Source organism: Ipomoea nil, unplaced genomic scaffold (genome assembly GCF_001879475.1).
Source record: "Ipomoea nil cultivar Tokyo-kokei standard unplaced genomic scaffold, Asagao_1.1 scaffold3069, whole genome shotgun sequence".
Classification (NCBI taxonomy): Eukaryota; Viridiplantae; Streptophyta; class Magnoliopsida; order Solanales; family Convolvulaceae; genus Ipomoea; species Ipomoea nil.
The window spans coordinates 8,417,763-8,443,149 of record NW_017619497.1 but is presented as its reverse complement, the minus strand read 5'-3'; the positions used below and the strand labels follow the sequence as shown (position 1 = coordinate 8,443,149).

At 35.3% G+C, this 25,387-nt stretch overlaps 4 protein-coding genes and 2 long non-coding RNA genes across 8 annotated transcripts; 3 read left to right on the top strand and 3 right to left on the bottom strand.

Moving 5' to 3' along the window:
- Positions 1-526: 526 nt before the first annotated feature.
- On the bottom strand, positions 527-5,221 carry LOC109165278 (putative MO25-like protein At5g47540). Its single transcript, XM_019313964.1, has 11 exons — positions 4,665-5,221; positions 4,131-4,292; positions 3,836-3,954; positions 3,642-3,716; positions 3,436-3,529; positions 2,588-2,647; positions 2,016-2,084; positions 1,564-1,662; positions 1,327-1,371; positions 1,116-1,218; positions 527-1,014 (listed from the first exon to the last, which is right to left on the bottom strand). Exons 1-11 carry the CDS (start codon positions 4,788-4,790, stop codon positions 938-940), a joined length of 1,029 nt encoding a protein of 342 aa, XP_019169509.1. The 5' UTR covers positions 4,791-5,221; the 3' UTR covers positions 527-937.
- Positions 3,069-3,429, bottom strand: LOC109165282. Its single transcript, XR_002051520.1, has 2 exons — positions 3,225-3,429; positions 3,069-3,126 (listed from the first exon to the last, which is right to left on the bottom strand). It is a non-coding gene; the product is annotated as an uncharacterized LOC109165282 (long non-coding RNA).
- A 6,075-nt stretch (positions 5,222-11,296) lies between the features above and the next one.
- LOC109164829 (uncharacterized mitochondrial protein AtMg00810-like) lies at positions 11,297-12,007 on the top strand. Its single transcript, XM_019313376.1, has one exon. It carries the CDS (start codon positions 11,297-11,299, stop codon positions 12,005-12,007), a length of 711 nt encoding a protein of 236 aa, XP_019168921.1.
- Positions 12,008-12,457: 450 nt separating this feature from the next.
- On the top strand, positions 12,458-17,224 carry LOC109165766 (E3 ubiquitin-protein ligase UPL5-like). Its single transcript, XM_019314685.1, has 3 exons — positions 12,458-14,436; positions 14,705-15,294; positions 16,768-17,224. Exons 1-3 carry the CDS (start codon positions 12,648-12,650, stop codon positions 17,029-17,031), a joined length of 2,643 nt encoding a protein of 880 aa, XP_019170230.1. The 5' UTR covers positions 12,458-12,647; the 3' UTR covers positions 17,032-17,224.
- An 895-nt stretch (positions 17,225-18,119) lies between these two features.
- LOC109165879 (cytochrome c1-like) lies at positions 18,120-19,119 on the bottom strand. 2 transcript variants are annotated; one of them, XM_019314857.1, is made up of 3 exons: positions 19,008-19,119; positions 18,625-18,786; positions 18,120-18,588 (listed from the first exon to the last, which is right to left on the bottom strand). In XM_019314857.1, exons 1-3 carry the CDS (start codon positions 19,020-19,022, stop codon positions 18,367-18,369), a joined length of 399 nt encoding a protein of 132 aa, XP_019170402.1. In that variant the 5' UTR covers positions 19,023-19,119; the 3' UTR covers positions 18,120-18,366. The 2 variants fall into 2 exon arrangements, with proteins under 2 accessions (XP_019170402.1, XP_019170401.1); XM_019314856.1 differs by having other exon boundaries at positions 18,120-18,786.
- Positions 18,782-20,066, top strand: LOC109165880. 2 transcript variants are annotated; one of them, XR_002051593.1, is made up of 3 exons: positions 18,782-18,904; positions 18,967-19,120; positions 19,512-20,066. It is a non-coding gene; the product is annotated as an uncharacterized LOC109165880 (long non-coding RNA). The 2 variants fall into 2 exon arrangements; XR_002051592.1 differs by having other exon boundaries at positions 18,782-19,120.
- The last annotated feature ends 5,321 nt before the right edge of the window (positions 20,067-25,387 follow it).

Below are 25,387 nucleotides of genomic sequence, written 5' to 3'. Positions count from 1 at the left end.
GGATCATTCTATAAGTATTCATTGTTAAGACAAAGATTAATGGAAGGAAATATGCTAAAAGTTGGCAATTGGCATCAATTTTAGGAGAGAAGATCGCAGAGGGCAATGTGGTAATTGGAGCAAATGGACATTCCATGGAATATGCCGATGCAGATTCCTTCTGGGTTCTTCTGTGATTGATGGTGAAAGTGTTTCTGTATGTGGGTTCCTTGTTGCGGCTGTACGTCCAGGAAAGAGCAAATTGTGTCATGAAAAAATAGTGACAAAAATAGAATGAAACTAGATTGGTCCAATGTCTTTTAAGACTATAAAAATGGAAACTTTATTTTATAATCCGTGATACACTAAATTGGTTCATATATGATATTTGAACATTCACTTGAACACTTTTCATTAAAATATCCAATACAATCAGACATACCGTGCGTAATTTATACTTGTACGGACAATATTTAATGCAATCAAACATATTAAGCGTGATTTGTACTTGATACAAAATGCACTGGTACAGATCAGCATTCTAAACTAAGATAATTTAGAGTATATTGAGACTAGATAGTTATAGAATTTGTTTAATAAATAATATGATAGGGAGGAAATAATATTTTCCAAATCTACCAAACAAGGTCCAATAGCATGTAAAATCCGCGAGTAAAAGCTCACTTAAGAGATTATTGCCCCGACCCCTTGAAGAGGGTTTCTCACGGAGACGAGTAAATACATTTTGGTTATAAAGAAAAGGATAAGTAAACCAAAAAAAAAAAGAGATGAAGATCTTAAATCTGTGTATAGAAAAAGGGGGGGTGCTTTTGTGGAGATTACAGTGAATATTTGCAGAATGTTGGGGACCCAGAGGAAAATCAATGGAGAGAGCAAGCTGGGATTGATTTCGATTACGCCATTGGCAGGCGGCTCAAAGAAGTAACAAAAGCGGTGCTCATGGGAGCTCCTTGGGTTCAAGGGCCGCGATTTCTTTTACAACTTGAGCTTTGTCTGCCTCAAACTGCTCGTCCTCTGCAAAACACGACAACAAGAATGAGAAATGAGCCGAGACTGTTTTGAATAATGTTTGTGCGTGTTCTATCAGTTTTTTTTTTTTTTTTTTGCTTTCCCACCTTTATCGGTCTTAAAATCTGCGAAGAGGCGTAGAAGCTTGCTTCTGTTTGCAACGAGGATGCCAACAATGTCTGGAGGCTTATTCTGATTGGCAGCAAATAACTGCAAAAAGGTTGAATTGTTTCGGTAAGAGAGTGCCCGAAGCTTTCAGTCACACAAAACACTGCACTAAACCTAACCATGTTATTGAAGACTAGATGGCAGGCATACCTTAAAAACATGAAATGCTTCAATCTGAATGCTCTTGCTCGATTCCTGTGAAATGAGGGTTTGACAGAATAACATATAGATTTGTGAAATCAGTAAAATGTTGGTTTAGAAAAACCCGGTCCTACTCGCAAATAAATACCTAATGAATTTCAAGTTGAAAACGAAGAGTGGGGAGCAGATGCAAAAGAATAAAATGTCCAATTCATGGGGGAGTGGAATACAACGGTAGCAACATACCCTGAGAAGATTCATCAGAATTCTCAAGTTGTCTCTTGAGCTAACATATCGTGTCATTACTGCAGAATTAGATCGGTCCAGCAGAATATCCCCCAATAACTGCAAGAATAAAGACTTAAATCTCACAGACAACAAACCTGCAACTGCTTCCCATTCTTAAGTGGTCTAAAGTAGGTGGGGGGGGGGGGGGGGGGTAATAAAAATAATAATAATAATAATAATAATAAAGAGCTAAAAAAGTATAATAGTCATGAATAATTGACTGTTTTGCAACATTCATATTTTCTACTGAAGGCTATGTTTTAAAGGAAGTGATATCACCAAATGATACTTCATCGTCAACATTGCAAGGATTTCAATGGATACCAATATTCCAAATTTCTAAGATAATCTATATTTTGAAGAAAATATATGATTATGTATGTATGTACAAGGAAAAAAAAATCACTTACTTTTACAGCTTGTCTTCTGGTAATATAATTGGTAGATTCTAGCAGCTTTGAGTTATACTCTGCAAAAAACTAGAACCAGAACCATTGCAGGAAGCATCAGGCCATCAAGAGCCAGTAAACAAAAAAATAATACTCCATAGATAGGTAGTTCATTTTAATGATCCAAACAGAAAATTAAAAATTGCATCAGGCTTAATTTGGATAAAACCTTATCTACTGTTGAAATCACCAATGTGTATTTATTGTAGTATTTGGATAGACTTATGAAAAGAGCCTATAGCTTTCGAAAATTTGGTTTTGAGCTTATTTTCACAAGCTATTTTAATGATCTTTTCAGAATAAGCTGGACAGCTTGTTCAAAGGCCAGCTGAAAAGGCAAACGTTTGTTGAATAATGCTTACCATAAAAGCACTTGGTGGCTCCTTAAAAAAATTATTCTATCTTTGCCATTATAACATTTCAAATCTTTCAAATGTAACAGTTTATTTGCAGAAATAGACAGCATTGAGTTCATATTTGGTCTTTCTGATATCTGTACATATCATTAGACAAGTATAGCAAAATTCACTTACCCAATCATAGTTCTTGGAGAGAAACTCAGCTACTGTAGATTTATGTCTTGTCAACAGTTCCTATTCAAATTTAAACCATTGAATGAGATTACTGATATAGGAAACTAAAAATTGAAGAGCACCGGCGTCACATACATTGAAGGACATCTAGGGATCTAAGCGAGTCAAACTACTCGGGTTTGATTCGATAAATGTTCAAATTCAATACGGTTACTACTATTGAGTTGAGCTTGAGTAGTTCTAGACTTCTAGTAATGAATTGACCCAAATCCAAGCACCTTAATACTTGGCTCAAGCAACTCACAAGTCTAATCGAGCTTTTTTATTTCTCATATATTTTTTATATAATAATAATATAAATAGAAGATTACATATTTAGCTAATGTATTTATATATTATAAAATGGCTATAATCAAGATGTAATACTAAGCTTTTAATGAAATTTGGTTGTAAAATGCTTTGTTTTTATAATTGTAAAAAAAAATCTTTATTCAAGTCGAGCTCGTACTCAAAAAATTAGAGCTTGGTTGAACTCGGAGCTTTGACTATTTGGCCTTGGCTCAGCTCAATTATACCCTTAAGGACATCAAGTCATAAGATTAGCTTCTTAACCAAAAAAATTGAAGTCCGTTTTGACCTTTGCATCTCATTTCCTACTGTTGTTAAATCTGCTACTAGTGAAGAGCATACATAGTGATGATACAGACACATACACACACAAACATGTTTGGGGGGGGGGGGGGGGGGGGGTGGTATAGAAGTACCAAAAGCCTAAGCCCCTTCCAATGGTATTTCTTAAACTATGAGGTTTTGTTTTTTTTAAATACTATAGTCAAGAGCACTCAAACCTTGAAAGTTGCAGCGGCATCAGCTGCAATGTCAAAATTCGGAAGCTGTATATAATCAAAAAACTTCTTCATGTGCTGTGATTCCAAGACATACCTTTGACCCAGAAAAAAATTAGGTAAAGGACCACCATATTTCTTCAAACTATAATGATGCATAGGAAATAAAGAAACAAAAAAAAGGTCTTAAATGCATTCATGTTTCTCACTTGGCAACAATCTGATGGCGAATGCATTCCCTCAACATAGCACCATAATGCAGTGCCATGTCTGTATTATCATAACTGATTAACACAAAAAAAGAAAACCATGTAATCACCATTACACAGCCAAAAGAATTAAAGAAATATCAACATATCAGGTCTGCTACAACGTTCCCAAAATATCTCCAGTTGTAGCTTACCCTACTACCAATATATCCATCAGATCAATATTTGCTTCCAAGTAATCACAAGCAATCAACCGTGACTGAACTTGTTGCCTTTGCAGATTTGCAACTACTTGAGTAGCATCTTTACGGGTCTGCAAAAGTAAATAGTGTTTAAAGGTAGTAAATGGAACATATGACACAAAAGCAGTCAAGAATGAAGGAAAATACTATCTTTTTTTTAAAACAGGATGGACAAAGTGACAAACGGAGTATAGTAGACCCATGCGTGATTATAGTATGCACTAAGAAAAAATCTCATATATATTACCTCTAAATTCAACTTGGGAAGACAGCTAATCAGCAAGCGCAGCGTGTTCTCTCTAAAGAACTCCTGAGTCAACTGCGCACAAGCCTCTGCCACAGGCTCGGCTTCACTGTTCCCATAAAGAGTTTGCTTTAACTCCCGGATTAGCTTGCTCAATTCCATCATCTGCAAATAAGATATTCATTAGCAAGCTTGTAAATATAAGCAGCTATATCAGACATCTTTTAGCAACATCCTCATAACACTAAGATGGTGCCTGATCATAACGTGCTCCAAGTCAAACTAATACTCTTTAACAGGAAAGATTTTTACATTTGGGATAAACTAGCATTCACTTTAGTGGACATTGGCTGTATATGACATTTGATCCAATTAAATACTTTGAACATATCAGATTCATATCATTGATCTTATGGCATTTGATCCAGATCCAAAGTAATTAAATATATGGACTCCAAATAACCATCGCTTGTAATAGAATTAGATTCGTGATTTTAAAAAAAACGCAATATTCATACAGAGAGAACAGAATCGCACCTTTTCTTCTCGCTTGCTCTCGCGAACATCGGAAGAAGAGCCACGTTCGACATAGATGAGGAGTTCGCGAGTCTGGCGAACGAGGTCAACGGGAGTCCTAGGCTTGGACTTGAACAAAGCCTTCATCTTCGCGTCCCCGCCCCCGTTGCTGCCGGAAACACTATCCGGCAAGGGCAAAGCCCTGATGGGAGACGATAGTCTCCTGGAAACCGTCTTCGGACCCGCCGAGGCTTTTCGAGCCTCGGCTTGGGTCCCACCTGACAAGCAGCCTCCTATGTTTGCTGATCACCACTCCCCACTTGTGTGTATAAAATCTGTGGTTTGGTTACCGGGAAACTCTGAGTGAGTTGTGTCCCTCTCCTAGGGTTCCAAATTCCTGTGAATCAGCGGCCGGAGCAGTTGATCGTGACGACGATCGGATCTGTGGTTGTGTGGTGGGTCGGCCGAAAGGTTGGCAGTTTAAACTATAAAGCATATATATCACCTCCGAATCTCCGATAAATACTACTCGTATAGTCCGAATATGGATTTCGCCCGACGGGAAACCCGCAGAAAAATGTGTATGGGATAAATTTGATTCATTCTTTTTTTTTTTTTTTTTTTTTTGAAAAAGGTCAAATAATTTTATTTTTTTTTTATTTTTACCTAAAAACTCTTTTAATTCTGTTTGATAATCCTCATTATTTTGTTGATGTTCTTCTATTTAATGAATTAAGTTCTTATTCTCAAAAAAAAAAAATCAATTAAGTTTATAAACTTTTAAACGCAATTTAACATGTTATATTGAGACAATGAAGTCCAAAAATCGATAAATAACTTTCTATTACAAGTCATTTCGATTCCGACATCATCATCGGCGACGGCCGAACCGTTGTCCGTTTCCATCTACTAAAGAAGGCAACCAGTTGGTCAAGCTCATAAATGATTAATGAGGTTGATTTTGTCAAAATGTCTTTCATGAGGCTTTAATTGGGCGAAAAAAGGTGGTCAAGTACGTGAAACATGAGTGAGCATGACTCTCGTACCTAAATGTAATGCGTTTTACCTTTTTTTATGTGTGTGTTCTAGATTATTAGCGCAAATTATGCTGTGCAACCGGGTGCACTATGTATGGTGCACACGGTTGCAAAAACGACGTCGTTTTGACTAAAAACGCGCGTTCCACTTTAAAAAATAAAAAAATAAAAAATCAGGTTCGATTCCCGGCAATAGCATTTTTTTTTTGCATAATTTGAATTATATATCCACAAATTCATAACTATATATCCACAAGTTCATAACTATATATCCACAAATTCATAACTATATATCTACAGTGAATGAATAACACAAAATCCAGAATGGATGAACTAAATATCCACAATGAATGAACTAAATATCCATAATGAATGAATTAAATATCTACAATGAATGAACTAAATATCCATAAATTCATACTATATATCCACAAATTCATAACTATATATCCACAATAATTCATAACTATATATCCACAATAATGTTGTTGAGGGGAATCGAAACTGATTTTTTTTTTAAATGGGACACACGTTTTTAGTCAAAACGATATTGTTTTGCAACCGTGTGCACTATGCATGGTGCAGACGGTTACACAGCATAACTATTGAATTATTAGAGCATCATCACCCATGCATATTTCTCAGTTTTTAGAACACTAATTGAGTTTTTATCTGATGGAAGGTGTTGGTTTTAATGGTAGCTTTTTCTCCTGCCAACCCAAGTTTTTGGCAAGAAAAAAAAAAAGAAAAAAAAAACAACAAAAAGCGCCAGATGTGCGTTAGGCGCACCTCATCTTAAAAATGCTACATAGAACATTAAAATTAACCATTTACCTTCATCTTATAATATAGAACATTTTCTACCGTATAATTTGTCTATTGTTGGGCGACTTTTTTTTTGGTCATCATTTTATAGTAATTACGTTTTTCCTTTGTCTTTTATCTTTTCGTCCAGTTTTGTGAACATTGTTTGACTCGGAAACTACTCGTCCGTAGAATGGCATGAAAATAAAAAGGCTTTCACATTGGAAAAGAGGAAAGCAAGCTGTATACAACTTGCAAAAACAAATGTTACGGAGTAGAATCATAACCACGGTCAGGAAGGAAATTCAAAATGGATTCTAAGTTAGGACAGTTTGAAGTTGATCTTGTGATCTAGTGGTACGAAGTGACTATTCTAATTGGGAGATCTTGGATTCAAGCCTCAATATAAGAGGTGTCATGGGCTCAAGCCTCTACATAAAAGGTTTCCAACGATGTCATTCTCACGCCTCTCCGTGTTAAAAACACCCTATACATGTCGTCGTCATTCGACATACTTAACTAAAAAGGTGTTAGTAATAATACAAATATTGTTATTTAGTTTTATTTATACTATTTCTAAAATGACAACTATCATGTATTCATGTTCATTTCGAGTTATAATATCTCTAAATAGAAAGAGGTAGAACGACAAATATCACTATTTGTATAGTACTAGTTACAACACGCGCATTGCACGAATAGCCTGATGTTTAATGTGTATCATAATTTATCATATATAGTATCATTCGGTATCTTAGCGTATATCAATATAAGATTATATATTTTTTCATAACAGTAAATACTTTAAGAATGCATAACTATGATGTGTGGCAAAAATGTTGGATTAACTTTTGCAATAGCAATTTTAGAAAGAAGCACCCTCACTGGATAATACGCTAAGCATAGTTTTTGCAACACAACACCTTATTAATTGGCGTGATTCATGCTTCCTTTTGTTGTCACTTTCGCCATAAATGAATTATTTGTTTGATTTAGTCCCCTGGTGTGTTTCACTGCAATTTTAGTGCCTTGTCGCAATGCACTTTAAAAAACATAACCAAATCATGCTTCCTCAAAAATACAATGATAATAACATAATTTATCATATATGTTGAATATATACTGTAAATTACGTGTACCGTTTCATCGATTCCCAATGCATGATTCTAACTAATTGACTAAAGTTCATATTGAATTTTATATTGTATTTTTTAATATACTCTAACATATTTATAGTATATGTTTAATAATTATGTCAATTTTGATTGATATGAGGTTCGAACCTAATACTTTCCTTAAGAAAATCAACGATTAAGTTAACGGAATATTCCCTTACTAAAGTTTACACTGACGAAATACAAGGGTATTTAGGAAAAGTAAATGATATAATAAAGGGTAAAATAGGAAAATTAATAAAAATACTAAAATCAAAATAATATGAACCATTAATTTCAACGAACAATTACACAAGACAAATAATAAAAAAAATCACGAAAATCAAAATAATATGAATCATTAATTTCAACAAACAATTACATCAACATTTTTTTAGTTCTTGTTAGGGGCATAACTTGATTGACTCTTATTAGGTTTTTAGATTAGATGTAGTTGTAGATATCTCAATCGTAATTATTATTCCAAAAGGCTGAACCCCAACCCTAAAGGCCCCGCACACCCCGGCCCGACAGAGCATTTGGGATGATGTAAATCATGGTGACTCAACTGAACATGAACCATAGCTACATTATATCATTATATTACGTAGCTACATTTAAAACTCATTATTATATATGTCAATGTAGGGTAATAGAACATCGTGACACACTTGACACATCGAAAAGATTACGATACTACAGCAATGCTGCAATCAATCTTGCAAATCAAAAAAATGAAGTAATTTAAAAAATCGCCACCATTACAACATTCATTGATCTTGTATGTAAAATGCATATTGTGCATCCTTTAAATATATTAAAACTAATATAAATTTACAATTCATTTTATTTTATAGACTAAATCTGTTTGGATTAAATGCAAAATCAGCATAAACTTTGACAACACAAACACTTAGTATTCGGGCTACCTACAGAGTTATTGTTGTTGCTATCAAGTAAACAAGTTATGGAAATGAGCAAATACCAATTTTGGTCCCATGAGTATTAACAAAATGATAGTTGTAGTCCACATGTTTAATTCATACCAATTTTCATCCACGACTATTGTTTTAGTACCAATTTTCGTCCACGACTATTGTTTCAGTACCAATTTTCATCCACAACTATTATTTTAGTACCAATTTTCATCATCGACTATTGTTTTAGTGTCAAAATTCATCACGCCGGTCACCCTTTCGTTTAAGACATGCCGAAATATGAAATTATTAAGGGTATTTTCGTCCTTTTTAAATTAAGGTCCCGATTTGAACATGAATAAAAGGATTTAAGCCCTAAGATCCATTCCAATTCGCAATTCTCCTCCTCAAATTAAGGTAGGATGAGTATGATAACTGCGAGTTGTGATCGATCTTAGGGTTTAAACCCATTTACTCATGCTCAAATTGGGATTTTAAGTTGAAAATGACGAAAATACCCTTAAAATTTTTAAATTTCGGCATGTCTTAAACGGATGGGTTACTAGCGTGATGAATTTTGACACTAAAATAATAGTCGTGGATAAAAATTGGTACTAAAATAATAGTCGTGGATGAAAATTGGTAGGAATGAAACATGTGCACTAAAACTGTCATTTTGTTAATACTCATGGGATTAAAATTGATATTTGCTCTTATGGAAATAGAACAAGAGGTACTAATCATGAACCTTCTACAAATATAATAAATATTAATATTTTGTTCAATATTTTCACATGAGAATCTACGACATACATTTCATAGCACATGAAACATGTGGGAAAAAAATTACCACTGCCAAATATGAACATCTCCTATATTATCTTGTATTCATATATTTTAAAGTAATCATTGGACATTATTCTATTCGCCCAATAGTGAAAAACTAATCTCCAAATAAGAAGGGATAAAATGACAAATATCATTGTTGATTTTTATTTATAATATCCCCACATAGAAAAAAGATAGAACAAAAAATATCATTGTTTATTGTTATTTATAGTATTTAACGACAACTATTATTGTTCATTTCTATTTATAATATTTCTAAATACAAATTGATAGAATGACAAATTTCACTGTTAATCTCCATTATATCATATATCTAAATAGGAAAGAATATGTGTAACCTCAATCAAATTAATTAGATGTTTGACCCTGTAATTATAATGATACAAATTCGATTTTTCTAAACAGGGAGAAAGAGATATTTTTATTTATGATATTTTTAAAATATGAAGGAATAAAACAAAAAATATGATTATTTATTTGCATTTCTAAATCTAGTCTAAAAACATAATTAGTTTCAATTAAGGTTATATCATTGATGGAAAATATTTGGTGTACTCCCATTTTAAACTCCCAACTTGTACTTCATCTCACATGCTCTTAATGTAACATTTTTCTGTGGACCCACATGATGAAAATAATAAATCCTAATTTGCCACCTCAGGGAGTATAATTTTGGGAGTCTATGTAGTAGAACCCATCATTGATTTATGTCACTATTTTTGGATGCTAATAAATGTATACATTTTACTTTAAATGTTGTACATTTCAATGTTGACAATTTTGCTACTAAATGTCTAAACCCTCTGTGCAGAAAATTTCAGATTCTCATCCTAAATCGTGGGTTGCATATATTCTTCACCCCGTGATGACCAATCTGGTTTAGTCCGAACCAGCACAACAAGTTGCACCGATTCGGACCGCCCCAGGACTATCGGCAGCGCCTGAACATACTGCACAAGCACTGCCGGCAGCGCCTATTGCAACCGAGACAGCACAGCAGGCTGTCACGGTCGCTGCTACTCGCCCGTGCGGTCACCTAAGGGGCCACTCCACTCGCCCGAACATCCGCACACATGAAATGAAAACATGGAGTCGGTCTCGCGCACCTCCTACTGTTTTGACAGCTCAGGTTTGCACCACTAATCCCACTTGTTACACACAGACTGCCAAACACTTGGAATGACGCAAGGCCATTGATGAGGAATTTAATGCTCTGTTGCAAAATTAGACATGGTGTCTGGTTCCATCTAAACCTGATCAAAATGTAATTGGATGTAAATGAGCGTTTCGAACCAAGAGGAAAGCGGATGGTTCAATTAAGAGATACAAAGCAAGACTGGTAGCAAAATGATTTAATCAGGTTCACGGTCAAGACTTTTTTTGACACTTTCAGTTTGGTTGTAAAGCCTACCACAGTCGGGTTACTTCTTTATTTGGCTATATCTTCTGGTTGGACTGTGAGGCAGTTAGATGCTCATAATGCTTTCTTAATGGTAATTTGCATTAAACGGTTTACATGCAACAACCACTTGGATACACTAATGTTCAATTTCCTGATCATGTCTGTTTGTTGAAGAGATCTCTGTATGGGTTAAAACAAGCCCTAAGAGCTTGGTTTAACTGCCTTCATGATTTTTTGTTATCCGTTGATTTTCAGGCATAAAAAACGAATGTGTCACTATTTTATTACTCCCAGAACTCTACTTATGTTTTTTCTTCTTGTCTATGTTGACATTATAGTGATGGGCAGTGATCTAAATCTTGTGAATTATTTATTGTCAAGATTATCTACCGCTTTCAAAATCAGGGATCTTGGTGAACCAGGTTTCTTTCTTAGTATTGAAACCATTAAATGCAGTGATGGAATTCTTTTGTCTTAACAACGGTATATGATGGATATTTTAAAACGTGATGGTATGACTGATTGCAAACCTCTATCAACTCCAATACCTGTTTCGAAATCTCTTGTTACCTCTTCAGATTTGTATGATGATCCTACACAATATCGGAGTCTGGCTCGAGTTCTTCAATATCTTACTATCACCATACCAGATTTATCCTTTGCATTCAATCAACTTTGTCAACACATGCATTCTCCTACAGATACTCATTGGGGACAAGCCAAACGTGTGTTGAGATATGTCAATGGGACTCTATCTTATAGTTTACATATTCGAAAATCTGAGTTAAGAGAGTTATATGCATTCTCGGACTCAGACTGGGCTGGCTGCCATGATGATCGTAAGTCAACCAGTGGTTATGTTGTTTTTCATGGGTCGAATCTTGTATCTTGGGTATGCAAGAAGCAAAAAACTGTTGCAAGATCTTCTACGGAGGCCTATAAGGGTTTAGCTGATGTTTGTGCTGAGGTAATCTGGGTTCTCTCACTCTTACGTGAGATTGGCGTCACTGGGATTTCCATTCCAAAGCTATGGTGTGATAATCTTGGTGCTACATATCCGTGTGCTAATCCTATTTTTCACGCTCGCACTAAACATGTTGAAATTGACTATCATTTTGTGAGAGACAGAGTTGCCAAAGAAGAGATTCAAGTTGATCTTCACCAAAATCAACTTGCTAGGTTTTCTTTTCTTAGAGACTAGCTACAGGTCACATATATACCATGTACTTGGAGGGAAGTATTAGGACTCTTTGGGAGAAGATGACTATTATGACTCTATCTATGTATTTGAGTCTACTTATAGATTTTCAATCCTAGTCTTCACATAAGGGGAGTATTAAGACTCTATCGAGATGTATTTGAGTCCACTTATGATTCTCAAACTCCCGGGGAGTATTAAGACTCGTATTTGGATTTACTTATGATTCCCAATTCTAATCTCCATCGGTTATATATATATATATATATATATATATATATATATATATATATATATATATATATACACCTAAGTCATGTATTTTCATAAACTTATGATTCCCAATCCTAGCTACTATTGTATAATGTATATATACCTAGGTTATTTTCGTAATTATAACTATCAATACAATCAAATTACACTTCTGATCGTATTCTCATCGTGATTTCATCCCGCGGGAATCCAGACCTCATATCGTCATTTTCACCACCTGTTAGCGTACGATAGCTTCTCTTTCTTCCCATATGACATTTTGCGCACACTGCATTCGGGCTCACAGTGAATCGTCGTCGGGTTTCGACTCCATGGACTTGGGCGTGAGCGTTCCTTAAACCCTTTAACCTCCTTTCTACACCTCCTCCAAATGACATCTAACCTCGACGCCGACGCCGACGCCTCCACCGCCAAGCGCAAGCTGGATGAGTATTCCGATGACGCTTTCTCTGCCGAGTGTTTGATTCCCGCCGCCGTCAGGATGCGTAAGGACCAGGCTGGGCCCACCTCGGCGGCCGATTCCGCTCAGGTGTCCGACCTCCGCTCCTCCTCTGCCGCCGCTGTCTCCACCTCCCGATCATCGGCGTCCTCTGCGTTCGCTTCGTTTTCGCGGTTGCCCATGTTTTCCAGTCAGTTTCAATTCTTTGTCCGCCCGTTGTCTGGTGGGAGTACTCTAGTCCTCCGAGCCAATTCCGACGACTTAGTGGAATCAATCCACGATAAAATCTGTACCAGCACCAAAATTCCGGTGTACGAGCAACGGTTGATATACAAAGGGAAGCAACTTCAATGTGACCAGACGTTGGCCGAGTGCGGTATTCAGAACGACGCCATATTACAGCTTGTGGGACGGATGCGGAGCACGGACCACCCTCAGGCCTGGCAGTTCATAGATGACATGGTTTGGAAGATTTTTGAGCTCTGCAAGAGCAAAACTCTTCAACCCACCGGGTTCATAAAGACGATGCTTATGGAATTCATTGCAAAGATCCCAAGGGACTATGTTGATAAAGCCTCTGGATACCTACAAATCTTCCTCTCATCCGGTGCACCTGCGGCTCTGGTATTTCTTTATATGTCTCCAGTTATGCATTATAGAGATTGTGCAGAAGAATCTATTCGTACGTTTGTTATTTCAAGCAAGGCTAATTTGAATAAGCCTATGTACGTGCATTTTGCCCCTATAATCATAGATTTCTGTAAATTGTTGAATAGGGCTGTTGGTGTTAATGATCCTTTGTATAATCTTTGTCGGAGTAGCTTGGGGTCTATAATGGAGTCTGTTGGTAAGGATTTGATAAAAATCGAAGACATTTTGCCATTTCTTAGTGAATTAGCAAGCAAATTATCAGAAAATTTAGGGTTGAGTGCGCAGTCCAGTACTTTTATGGGGCCATCAGCAAATGAGGTGAATGATTTCATTGCCTTTATGCACCCAGTAAAGAATGTAATTGTGGTTGAAGTAACATGTGCTGGCCCTATCACTTTGCCATTGCGGGAGGGCACTTGTGATGGTGATCATGGGAAGCATTGTGCATCATACTACAGGGAGGAGATTAAACTGTTGCATTCCATTTTTGTTGATTTGCTGGAGAAAATGGAGCTCTGTTTAAGAAGAATGGAGGAACGATTAAGAGCAAGAGAGAAAGGAGAAGCTGAACCTTTTGTGATTGGATGGTGCCAGTATCTAGCTATTTTAAAAGAACTGAATGGTATCGCCAACCTTTTCAAGGGTGCAGATGAGCTATTTTGGGAGATGTTGAGGCAGAGAAAGGTTTCTTTGTGCTATCTTGTTGTTAGATTTGCAAAGAAGAGTGATGATCATAGCTGGATTATGAAGCACAAGGAAGTGACTAATTTTGAGGCAAGGAGGCATTTGGCTATGATGATGCTTCCTGAGGTGAAGGACGAGTATGATGAGCTGCATGAGATGCTCATTGACAGGTCCCTGCTGTTACGAGAGTCATTTGAATACATTTCACATGCAGACCCTGATGCTCTGCGTGGTGGTTTATTCATGGAATTTAAGAATGAAGAAGCTACAGGTCCAGGTGTTTTAAGGGAATGGTTTTTCTTGGTATGTCAATCAATATTCAATCCTCAAAATGCACTCTTTATAGCTTGCCCTAATGATTGTAGAAGGTTCTTTCCAAATCCAGGTACACACTGCATGTATTCCCTTAATGCCTTTTGTGTAACTAGATATCTTGTTAGAATTGTTTTCTGATTTTTATAAAATATATTAAAACATCTTGCTGATGTTGGAGGAGGAAAAAGTTTTGCAAATAGCAATGTGTTAAACGTCCTGTTATTTGTAAGCCTTTGTTTTTAATTTTTTAATTTATCCTTCTGTTAATCAAATAGTGTTATGCTGCTGAGCTTGACTTCCATGTAAATAATACTTCTTTAATGTCATTTTATTTGCAGCATCTTCTGTGAACCAATTGCATCTTGAGTATTTTAGATTTTCTGGCCGAGTGATTGCACTAGCATTGATGCATAAAATACAAGTTGGAATTGTCTTTGATCGTGCGTTCTTTTTACAATTGGCTGGAAACACGATTTCATTGGAAGATATTCAGGATGCAGATCCATTTTTATATAATAGCTGCAAGCAAATATTGGAGATGGATGCGGAATTAGTGGATCAAGATACTCTAGGTCTTACATTTGTCTCTGAAATTGAGGAATTGGGCTCCCGGAAGACTGTTGAACTTTGTCCCAATGGGAAAAGTACTGTTGTAGATAGTAAGAATAGAAAGCAATATGTTAATCATCTTATTCAGCACCGTTTTGTCACATCTATAGCAGAACAGGTAGCCCATTTTGCTAAAGGTTTTGCAGACATCATTAGTAACTTCAACCTTCAAAGATCATTCTTCCAGAACTTAGATCTTGAAGACCTTGACTCGATGCTTTATGGGAGTGAAACCTCTGTTTCTGTGGAAGACTGGAAAGCACATACTGATTATCATGGCTTCAAAGAGAGTGAACCTCAGATATCCTGGTTTTGGGAGGTATGTGAATGTGTTTCTTGTCTTTCTTCTTTTTTTCTCTTAGTTTTTTAAAGTGAAAAACAGTTTCCTCACATTTGAAGAACTATTTTTCTTTTTGATTTACATTTCATACAAAATTTCGTCTTTTATTTTTATACTCATAGTTAATCGTTAATGTGGTCATGTCTCTAAGAACCTGTTTACTTAGTCTTTCCTTGCAAATGAATCATCTCCTGCCTACATGCCCACACCATTTGACAACAGTATGTCATATACCTTCTCCTACTTGAATGGGTATTTTGGTAGTTGGTACTCATTTGAATATGTGTATTCAATGTTATATTACACTGGGAAAGAAGTGTGGTTGGATGAGAATGAGTCAATGAAGTCAAGCCTTATTGAGCTTTTGTCATATTTAGATTGCTTGAAAAATGAGTATAGAGTTTTCAGAAGCCACCCTTCTCCTATTACTCCTTTTGTATGCCCATATATTATTCATTATTGTTTAAATAAACCTTTATATTTTCACTATTTTTTTAAAAACAATTTCTTATAATTTTCAAATTCAGCTTTTTCTCTTGAATAAAACTTTTAATGTGGTTTTTGAATATATAAATTTCATTCACATAAATTAAATTAAATATTACAAAAAATTAAAATTTAAATGGCTTGAGTCAAGCCTAATTATCTCTGTTGTGCCATTCAGGGATGGAGGGAGTACAATTTTACCATAGATGTGAAAATTTGAACATGTCTTTAAGAGCCATCAGTAATATAATAATATTTGAACTTGATATGATACCTTGACATCCATTAATTGCCTTCTTGAAGTGAGAGCATATTCAGTCTAGTTGCTTTCTGATGCTGTTATTGTGTGATACTGAAAAGTGAGGCTTTAGCCGTTAGAAGAGTGAGTATTGTTTAGCTCTGATCTTTATTTGCATGTCTTTTTGTATAAAAACTTTAAATGAGAAATAATCCAGTATCCTAATTAAGTTTCTATGACTTGTACTTCATTCTGTTATACTACCTGTTCTCTAGTATCCATGTCAGATTTCATATGTATCTGATATGGGCTTGCCAAAATTTTGTAAGTTTCACTTTATTTTGGTGGGGATCCACCTGTGTTTCAAAGTATGGCAAGAGTAAATTGGTCCTTTGTGATTGGGGAGATAGTGAGGGCTTCAAGGCATCAAGCAATTGCTTATGTTAAGAAAAGGACAGTGCAAGCACACATCCTACTATTATAGATGTTCCTCTTTACCTTAGTGGTTTAGTCTTTCCTGGTTTATATCTATTTTTCACTGGGAGCTGTTGCAATTGTTTTCTTAGACTGACAACTTTAAGTGATTGGGCTGTCTCTATTTTCTCTATTGTCCTCCGAAACATTTATCACTAGCACTGCACAGATAAAATTGTTACAACGACACGATTTTGAAATGCGCTTTCTAGTTGGTTTTTCTCAGACTGACAACCTGGTTTTCATTCGTGCAGATTGTTGGGAAAATGACAGCAGAGCAGAGAAAAGTTCTTCTGTTTTTCTGGACTTCTGTAAAGTTTTTACCGGTAGAGGGTTTTAGAGGCCTGCCTTCTAGGCTTTACATCTACAGAAACTCTGAGCCATTTGATCGCTTGCCCTCCTCACACACATGCTTCTATCGCCTGTGCTTCCCTCGTTACCCGTCCATGGCTGTAATGCAAGATCGGTTTGACATCATCACTCAGGAGCATGTAGGCTGCAGCTTTGGCACATGGTAACCCTTGTGGTTTTAGGGATCAAATGATTCTTGATTGCACATAGATATGTACTCAGGTTGTATATTATATGGAACATATACATTATATTATATAGGATAATCTTAATCCATTTATTGAAACTTGAGCACTTGACTGTTGTAAAACTGTCATACCATTTTGTTTACCTTGATAAAATTTGTAGCATTTAGTGCCCTTTCCATTGACTTTTTATATAGGCTTAGTAGTCTATACACACACACACACAAAGTAAGAAGGATAACCTGGAGGGTGTGGTTGAGTGGAAGGGACTCTATCATCCTTAACCAAAGGTCAAGGGTTCGATCCTTGGCTTTGGATATGGAGCAACCTTAAATCTCCAGGCCAACGGTGGAAACTCTGGGCTACACCCAAAAAAAACATACACAAAGTAAGAAGGATTAAAATTTTCCATCTCCTAACAATCTTTTTGCTGTTTCAGTTCTCTTATTGTTTACACTCATATATAGTAATGTGATAAATATCCTCAGACCTTTGCAATGTAACAGGTCCTCTTTAGCTACCATTTATGCCGAATAAGGTACCTTCTTTACAAATGTTCATCCAAATTGTATTCTATTCTGTATTCATTCCAATTCAAGATGACTAATTACTGTGATAAGCACCATTTACAGTTTTGATTTTGATAAACATGGCTTGTACTTTCTATGGTCAATGAATATAACTGTGACCACTTACTCTATATGCCTTGATTGATTTAATGCACACAAAACTAGTTCTAAGTATGATTTGAGTCTTGAGAGGTTGGAGATCCTGTCCAATCCCATTTCTGTTGTATGGTTCATTCAGGTAGTGTTGTTGCTAATTGCATGTCAATCGGTATTGGTGCCTTTTGTAGTATAGTTCTGATCGGCATTTGTGCTTGTTGCTAATTGCATGCCAATCAGTATTGCAGTATAGTGTCGATCAGTATTAGTGTCTTTTGTAGTACAATGATGATTGACGTTGGTGCATTTTGTAGAGTACCTACAGATGTATCTGGTACAAAAGGCACCAATGTTGATAAGCGTCTTTGAATGTTTCTTAAATTGTAATAGAAAGAAGAATCAAAATATTTCCACAAGGAAATTTATTAGTGATATTATTTAGAGCTGCATATTGATATCATGATCTCATCAAAACATATAGCAAACTGACATTACAAAACATTCCCCCTCATCATAATCCTCAATAATGATAAGAGGAGGATAGCAGTAATAAAAAGAAAAATAAAGGCATTCAAAGTCTAAAAGTCCCCACTCCCCATGAAGCATCCCACTTTTTTCCACTTTCATTCACCACTGTACCTTAACTCTGAATCTACTCAGCCTTTTCCACTGGAACTTCAGAGTCAGCAGCAGATTCCACCACAGTCTCAGCAGCAGGAGGAGCCACCGCCGCTGCAGTTTCCTCCGCCGTGGTCTCAGCAACCTCAGCAGGAGTTTCTTCTTTAGGTACTTCCTCTGCAACACCCTCTTCTGCCTTAGCTTCTTCAGAAGCTGCAGGCTCTGCTGCCGGAGCTCCAGATTCCGCCGCCACTTCCTTGGTCTCAGCCTCTTCAGCTACCGGAGCTGCCACTTCTTGTGCTGTAGTTTCTGATGCTCCTTCTTCCTTTGTCTCTGCAGGTTGTTCATCAGCAGCAGCTGCAGGTGGAGCCACCTCTTCTGCCTTTGGAGCCTCAGTGGTTGTGTTCACCTCAGCTACAACATCCTCTGTCACTGTTGCCGGAACTGATTCAACCTGCAAATCATTAAAAACCATCCTAAAGATCAGTCGAAGAAAGTGACTATGAAAATATGGGCAAAGCAACGCCCACAATATCAGCAAAGAAAAGTGGGTTAAACCCCAACTAAACAAGGTTTTCTATGCTACTAAAAATGCATGGTTTTTTCCATAGTGCTAAATGTCATTGGATTAAAGGGTGATGCAGAATTGCAGATGATGCTTGAAGATTGAAGTACCTCAGCAGTGGCCATTTCAGGTGGTTGAAAGAGAAGATGGAGAAGAGAAAGGATGCAATGGGGTGGCAAAGATAGCAAATTGATTGTGGTGAGAAGAATGATCAGATTGAGAGGTATTTATAGAGATGCAAAACCAACTATTTTAATTAAAATAATGGAATTTTGAGGTATGGGTACACTAATGGAATCTTTAGCCTCACAATGAAGTTTTTATAATTAACTTTGCTTAAGAATTCAAATCTGTCATCACACATTTACCTAGTACGGTTTACCTCCGGTGTAATTTATAGGCTATTACACCGGAGTTAGATACACACCTTTAAGTAGTGACTACAAGTTTCCCTTGTCATCTAAAAAAAAACCAATCAAGGGTATCATTAATTATGTCTGACTTTTAATAATAGAGGTAAATAGTTTCGATTTATATTTGATTCTTTAAAATAAATTTATTTGATTTAATGCCGTGTTAACATTACTATTTTTTATTTTTTATTTTTGAATCAGAGAGGAGGGATCACCCAAAAAGAAACTACTGTCTACTCCACAATGAATCTTTCTAGGCAAGAAAATCCATATGAAGTCCCCCAACAAGAGGTGTTGAAACATAGAAGGTGATAATCAACTCAAAAACCATCAACATACTAAAAAGAAGCTTTAACTAGCTTTTCTACAACTCGATTTTGTTCCCTAGAAATATGTACCGTATAAATTTCGTAAGTCATAACTTATACTCATATTATATTACTTTTTTAGGGATTGAGAGTAAAAATCAAATATATATTATGAAATGGTTGTCTAAACTCTTTAGTGTATTAGGGTATAGTTTATAGGGAAAATGGCAAATCCACATGGTGGTGGAGGCCATTTTAGAGGGCAAGCCATAATCTTTTTCATGAGTGGTTTATTTTGTGCTTTGTGTAAGGTGGATACTGGCTGGCTGGCTGGCTGGGACTATCATGCTTTCATGTTCTTCCAATTCTACTTGGCTTTTGCCTTTTCCTCTATATTTTTGTTTAATAATAATAATAATAATTAATTAATTAATTACTTTCTATGTTATGGTCCCCTGTCATGTAGCCAATCATAATTATACAATGTATCATAGCTCACATTACAATGTGGATTAGTGAGATACAGATTCATTTTTATGATATTGAGATGAACATTTATTAGTGATCTACAATATAATTTGCCTAATAAGAATTCTATCATATAAATTTTCATTTTACTTCTTACTCTTTTGTGTGACAATAAATCTGAATGACTCAAAAGAAAAGTTAATTTACTTTTATTTTTACATTTAATTAGTGAAAGACGCATGAAGAAAATAGTATGCATTGAGAAAATACTTAAAAATGTTCATTGTAATAATATAAATTAAATCTAATGCTTAGTTAAGGCAATTTTTTTACAATGCTAGTATGAAAGTCGTAAGTTTTTGAATTTTTTGGAGTGTAATCTTTTAATTTTATTTTTGTTAAATTTCGGTAAATAAAAATTTTAACTAACTTTTATAAAATATATGAAAAAATGTAACATTACAAACATGTCTTTTTTTTTTTTTGAAATGTACAAACATGTATTTGTCATATCACAAATATGCAATTGTCACGTAATAATGTGTATGTCATTGAACGGATAAGGAACACGAGGGTCCATAGATAGATTGGCTTTTATGTTTGGGTCCTCATAGACGGTGCCAAAATTTGATAATGTATATGTAATTGAGCATATAGGAAAAATTGACAAGATTATAGGAATAATTTTAAAAAAATTATTAATATGTGACGATCAACCTGAATACAGTTGTCAGGAATTTTCGAGCAACAAGGATTCGCTAGATTCTGGACAAAAAAAGGCCCCTTTAATGCAAACTATGTCGCCTTTTATAAGGCGTTCTAGGAGACACATGTCAAGTTCTCTTCATTTGGCCACACGTGGTGGATTGCTAACTAGCAAGGGCGCACTAATCAAGGATAACAAGACATGACAAAACGACATGTGTAGCGTTTCAATCGGGTGAATATGTTATCGCAACTTGGTTAGTATAGGTCAGTCGCACGCACAATGCTAGATCAGCATATAATCCTATCACTAAATCTATGAGTAATAAATGTAAAGGTATGTAGCATGTTCTTTTATTAAAAAGTTTTACTATGTATACTCTCAAATTTTACTCCTTATATAACAAATAAGGATAAACTATTTTTATCATGTTCTTAAAATAATATTTACATTAAGAATTTAAAAGTGAAAATAAAAATTAAAAGTAAAAAAATAGAAGTATTTTCCTTTATTTAAAATTGGGAAACATCAGTACATCACAGGTAGGGGCCATAGAGATCCTGACGTGGTGCCTTTTTTTCTTTGATTTGGCATTGACGACCGCCCATTCAAAAGATAATGTATTGTTTGTGGGCCCATGGTCTTAGATGCTTTCCAGTTAGTACACCCGTGGCTTCGGGCCCCACCTTGCATTCCCTTCAGATTTGCCACGCTGGATTTGTGTCATCGGCACTGATTTCCTGATCGTGTTCCATTTGGATTTTGCTCACCATTTCCAAACCCATTTAACTTTCTAAGTTGAATTCAAAATTCTAATCATATACGACTATTATAATTATGTAGTACACTATATATATATATATATATATATATATATATATATATATATATATATAATTATAATAGTCGTATATAATAGTGGTTCGAGAGACTTTAAGCTGGTTCAAGTAAAACAACTTTGATAAAATGCAAGTTGAAACGGACTCGTTGCTTGTGACCTAAAATCTTAACCGCGCTCTGAACACATCTTCTATCTATCTTATTCTAAATGATATCAGAAACTTGTTGAATGAGTTTACTCATGTAATTTTAACTTTTGCTAGACAATCAACAAATCGGACACCTCATATATTAGTCAAGTAGTCTGTTTTTATGCCTGGTTGTTCGGGATAATTTTCAGACCTTCCATCTTTTCTTTGCAATGTGTTATTTTTGGATATGAATTAATGTGAATGTTTCTTCTTTTTCTTCAAAAAAAAAAAAAATGGAATCCAATATGTCCTTGAAAGCATAATATGAGCTAAGTGGGGTCTACAATTTGATTGAATCTGCTAGGGCGGTGACGGGCCCCACAGGTTGAGCTGTGCATTTGGTTGGGGCTAACAAATGGCGACACTCCACGTGTGCATCAACATGGGTTCGAAAAGTTGCACGGCCTCTCATGTATGGTTACACGTTCCTTGTATTTGATGTATACAGTGGCAATATATATATGTATATAATCTATATTGATTTCATCAAAATTCTTATCCTTATTCATCAAATCCCTTGTGCAGGTTCATTCATTTCTGTTGCCACATAACAATTTAGGAAAGCGAATGTTAGCAATAGATGGAGAAAGGGCAACTAACGTAACAAATCATGCACGTAAACTTTGGAACATATATATATGATATAACAGCTTTCCATTGTGGAGTTTTTGTTCAATTTTTATTTGAGAGAAACAAACTTAAGTTTTTGTTTTTTGTTTTTTTTTGTTTTTTCTTTTTAACCCAACCCTTCTTGAAGTGTGTGTTTTTGCACAATTTTTTTAAAAAAAGGTCCAATAAAATTTACTTATACGTACTCCCAATCAACGCGTCAAGATGGTCACCCGTTGATGACTACATCCAGAGACGGAGCTAGTGCGGGGGCAACTGCCCCCACTCCCCCACCCCACCCCTTTATATATATATATATATATATATATATATATATATATATATATATATATATATATATATATATATATATACACACACACACACACACGCGCGCGCGCGCGCACACACACACACATATAGCATTATATACATATTCTTTTAGTCTACTTCATATGAATCATTCAATTAATGTAATATACAAGTTTATATTATACTTCATTGTATTCGAATTAATTTAGAAAAATTTAAAGTTGATCTAATTAAAAAAATTAAGTTAAAACGTATTTATGAATATAGTATTATTTAAATTATTTTATCTAATTGATTATGTTTCATATGTTGTCACAAATATTTTCACATTGTCTCCCCACTCAAGTATATTTTTGGCTCTGACTCTAACTATCGTGTAATATATAAAAAATATTCTATTGTAATTTATAATGTATTTTGTATTTTAACTTTATTATGACTGTTCGATATTTGTAATTGACATTTCTAACGTTATTTAAACTTCGCCTCCACTCACAAAGTTTTCTAACTCAGCCCCTTACAGCACCTCAAACCTTTTGTTTTTGTTTTTTTTTTTTTTTTTTTTTGTTTTTAAAAATTGTTTCTCTCCCCTCCAACTAGAAAAAAAATTGACAAGATTTAAATTTGAATTTCACCATTGTTGTTGCTCTAAGCAAATTACTAATGCAATGCTTGTCGAGTTGTAGAGATGCATTATGCGTGCTAAAGAGTCCTAAATTAACCATTTTATTGAAAAAGAGTTAAGATTCTGTAAGAATAATTCGAGTTGAATTTGAATTAATCTCACAAATAGATATAATTTTCTAAACGTGATCATTAGGTACACCTATTCAGTACATGCATGTCCATACAGCAATAGCTTGCATACCTAACTTATACGGAACAAAATTAAAGTGTATATTATGAATAGAAAAAGTTCAACCCCACTTCCAGGATGGAGTACATACACGTGTGTGAATGAAAATGTCTAGAGTGAAAATAATTTTGAATGGACACCGTGTAAACTATACTTCTGTATAATTGCTTATAAATTACACATGATAAATAAATTGTACTAGAAAAACTTTACAACAGGACTAGTCTAAGACAGTGTTGACAAAAGTTGAACCCATAACCTTCAGGAGAATCATACTCCACTCACTTGATTACCCATTTCGAAGAACAAACGGTTGATTTTTAGACTATCGGAACAGTCTACCAGCGGGCCAAACACTACCGAAAAGGCTAAGATTGTCAGAAAAGTATTTTGCTCTCAAAACCACTAGCGTAAGTTCAGATTGCTTAACCTAAAAACCTCAACACAACAGCCTCCATTCACCACACTCGCAACTCTCACCACCTTATAGTCATTAGTAACCAGGTTAAACCCAAACCCTAACGGAGTGTTTCACATTTCCACGAGAACTCCGAAGATTTGCGATGGGAAGGCACACAGATTTTTGCATAGAGGGGTTCCAAAGAATCACGTTACAATCACACGTGCGGTCATCATCAGAAAGGCACAACAATCCATTACAGGTACCAACAATTTCAAAATGGCTCATGTCCAAGACAGAGAAAGGAAATTCAATTTCACCAAATTTAACTAAAGAATGCTGATCATCATGATAAAATTCATAGTTCTCCTTTCCCGGAGCAATGCAATCACGTACCAAAAAGCATGAATTTTGCATTGGTACATTTCTCACGTTGTTATCTTAATGATTATGATGCTTCTCTCCACCAATGGTTCATTCTCTCATTTTCATATTCTCATTCATTAATTAGTTTCCTTTTACTACATTTTCATATTCAGACACTAATAATATTACAAGAAATGTTGATAATAGCAAAATTATATGTAGTAAAAGGAAATTAATTAATGAATGAGAGAATAAACTATTAACAGAGAGAAACATCATAATTATGAAGACAACAACGAGAGGAATGTACTAATGGAGAATTCATGCTTTTTGGTACATGATTGCATTGCTCCGAGGGAGGAGAACTATGAATTTTATCATGATGATCAACATTCTTTAATTAAATTTGGTAAAATCAAATTTCCTTTCTCTGTCTTGGACAAGAGGCATTTTGAAATTATTGGTACCTGTAATAGATTGTTGTGCTTTTCTGATGAAGACCGCATGTGTGATTGTAACGTGATTCTTTAGAACCCCTCTGTGCGAAAATCTGTGTGCCTTCCCAGCGCAAATCGAGTTCTCGTGGAAATGTGAAACACTCAGTTAGGGTTTGGGTTTGACCCGGTTAGTAATAACTATAAGGTGGTGAGAGTTGTGAGTGTGGTGGATGGAGGCTGTTGTGTTGAGATTTTTAGGGTAAGCAAACTGAATTTACGCGAGTGATTTTGAGAGCAAAATATTTTTTCGGCAATCTTAGCCTTTTTCCAGTAATGTTGAGTCTGCTGGTAAATTGCTCCGGTAGTCTCAAAACAAACACAAAACAAAATTTGTATTTGAGTCTGTAATCATAATAGACATTCCTAGAGAATTCATCCATATAATGATTAGTTCTAACACTGCGGAGAAAGAAAGAAACGGCGGAGAAAATATGAGAGGAGAGAAAATATATGGAATTAGGATTAACCTATGGATGATATTTATAGATGGAAAATAGTTAGGTAGACTAGGGTTAGGAAATTAA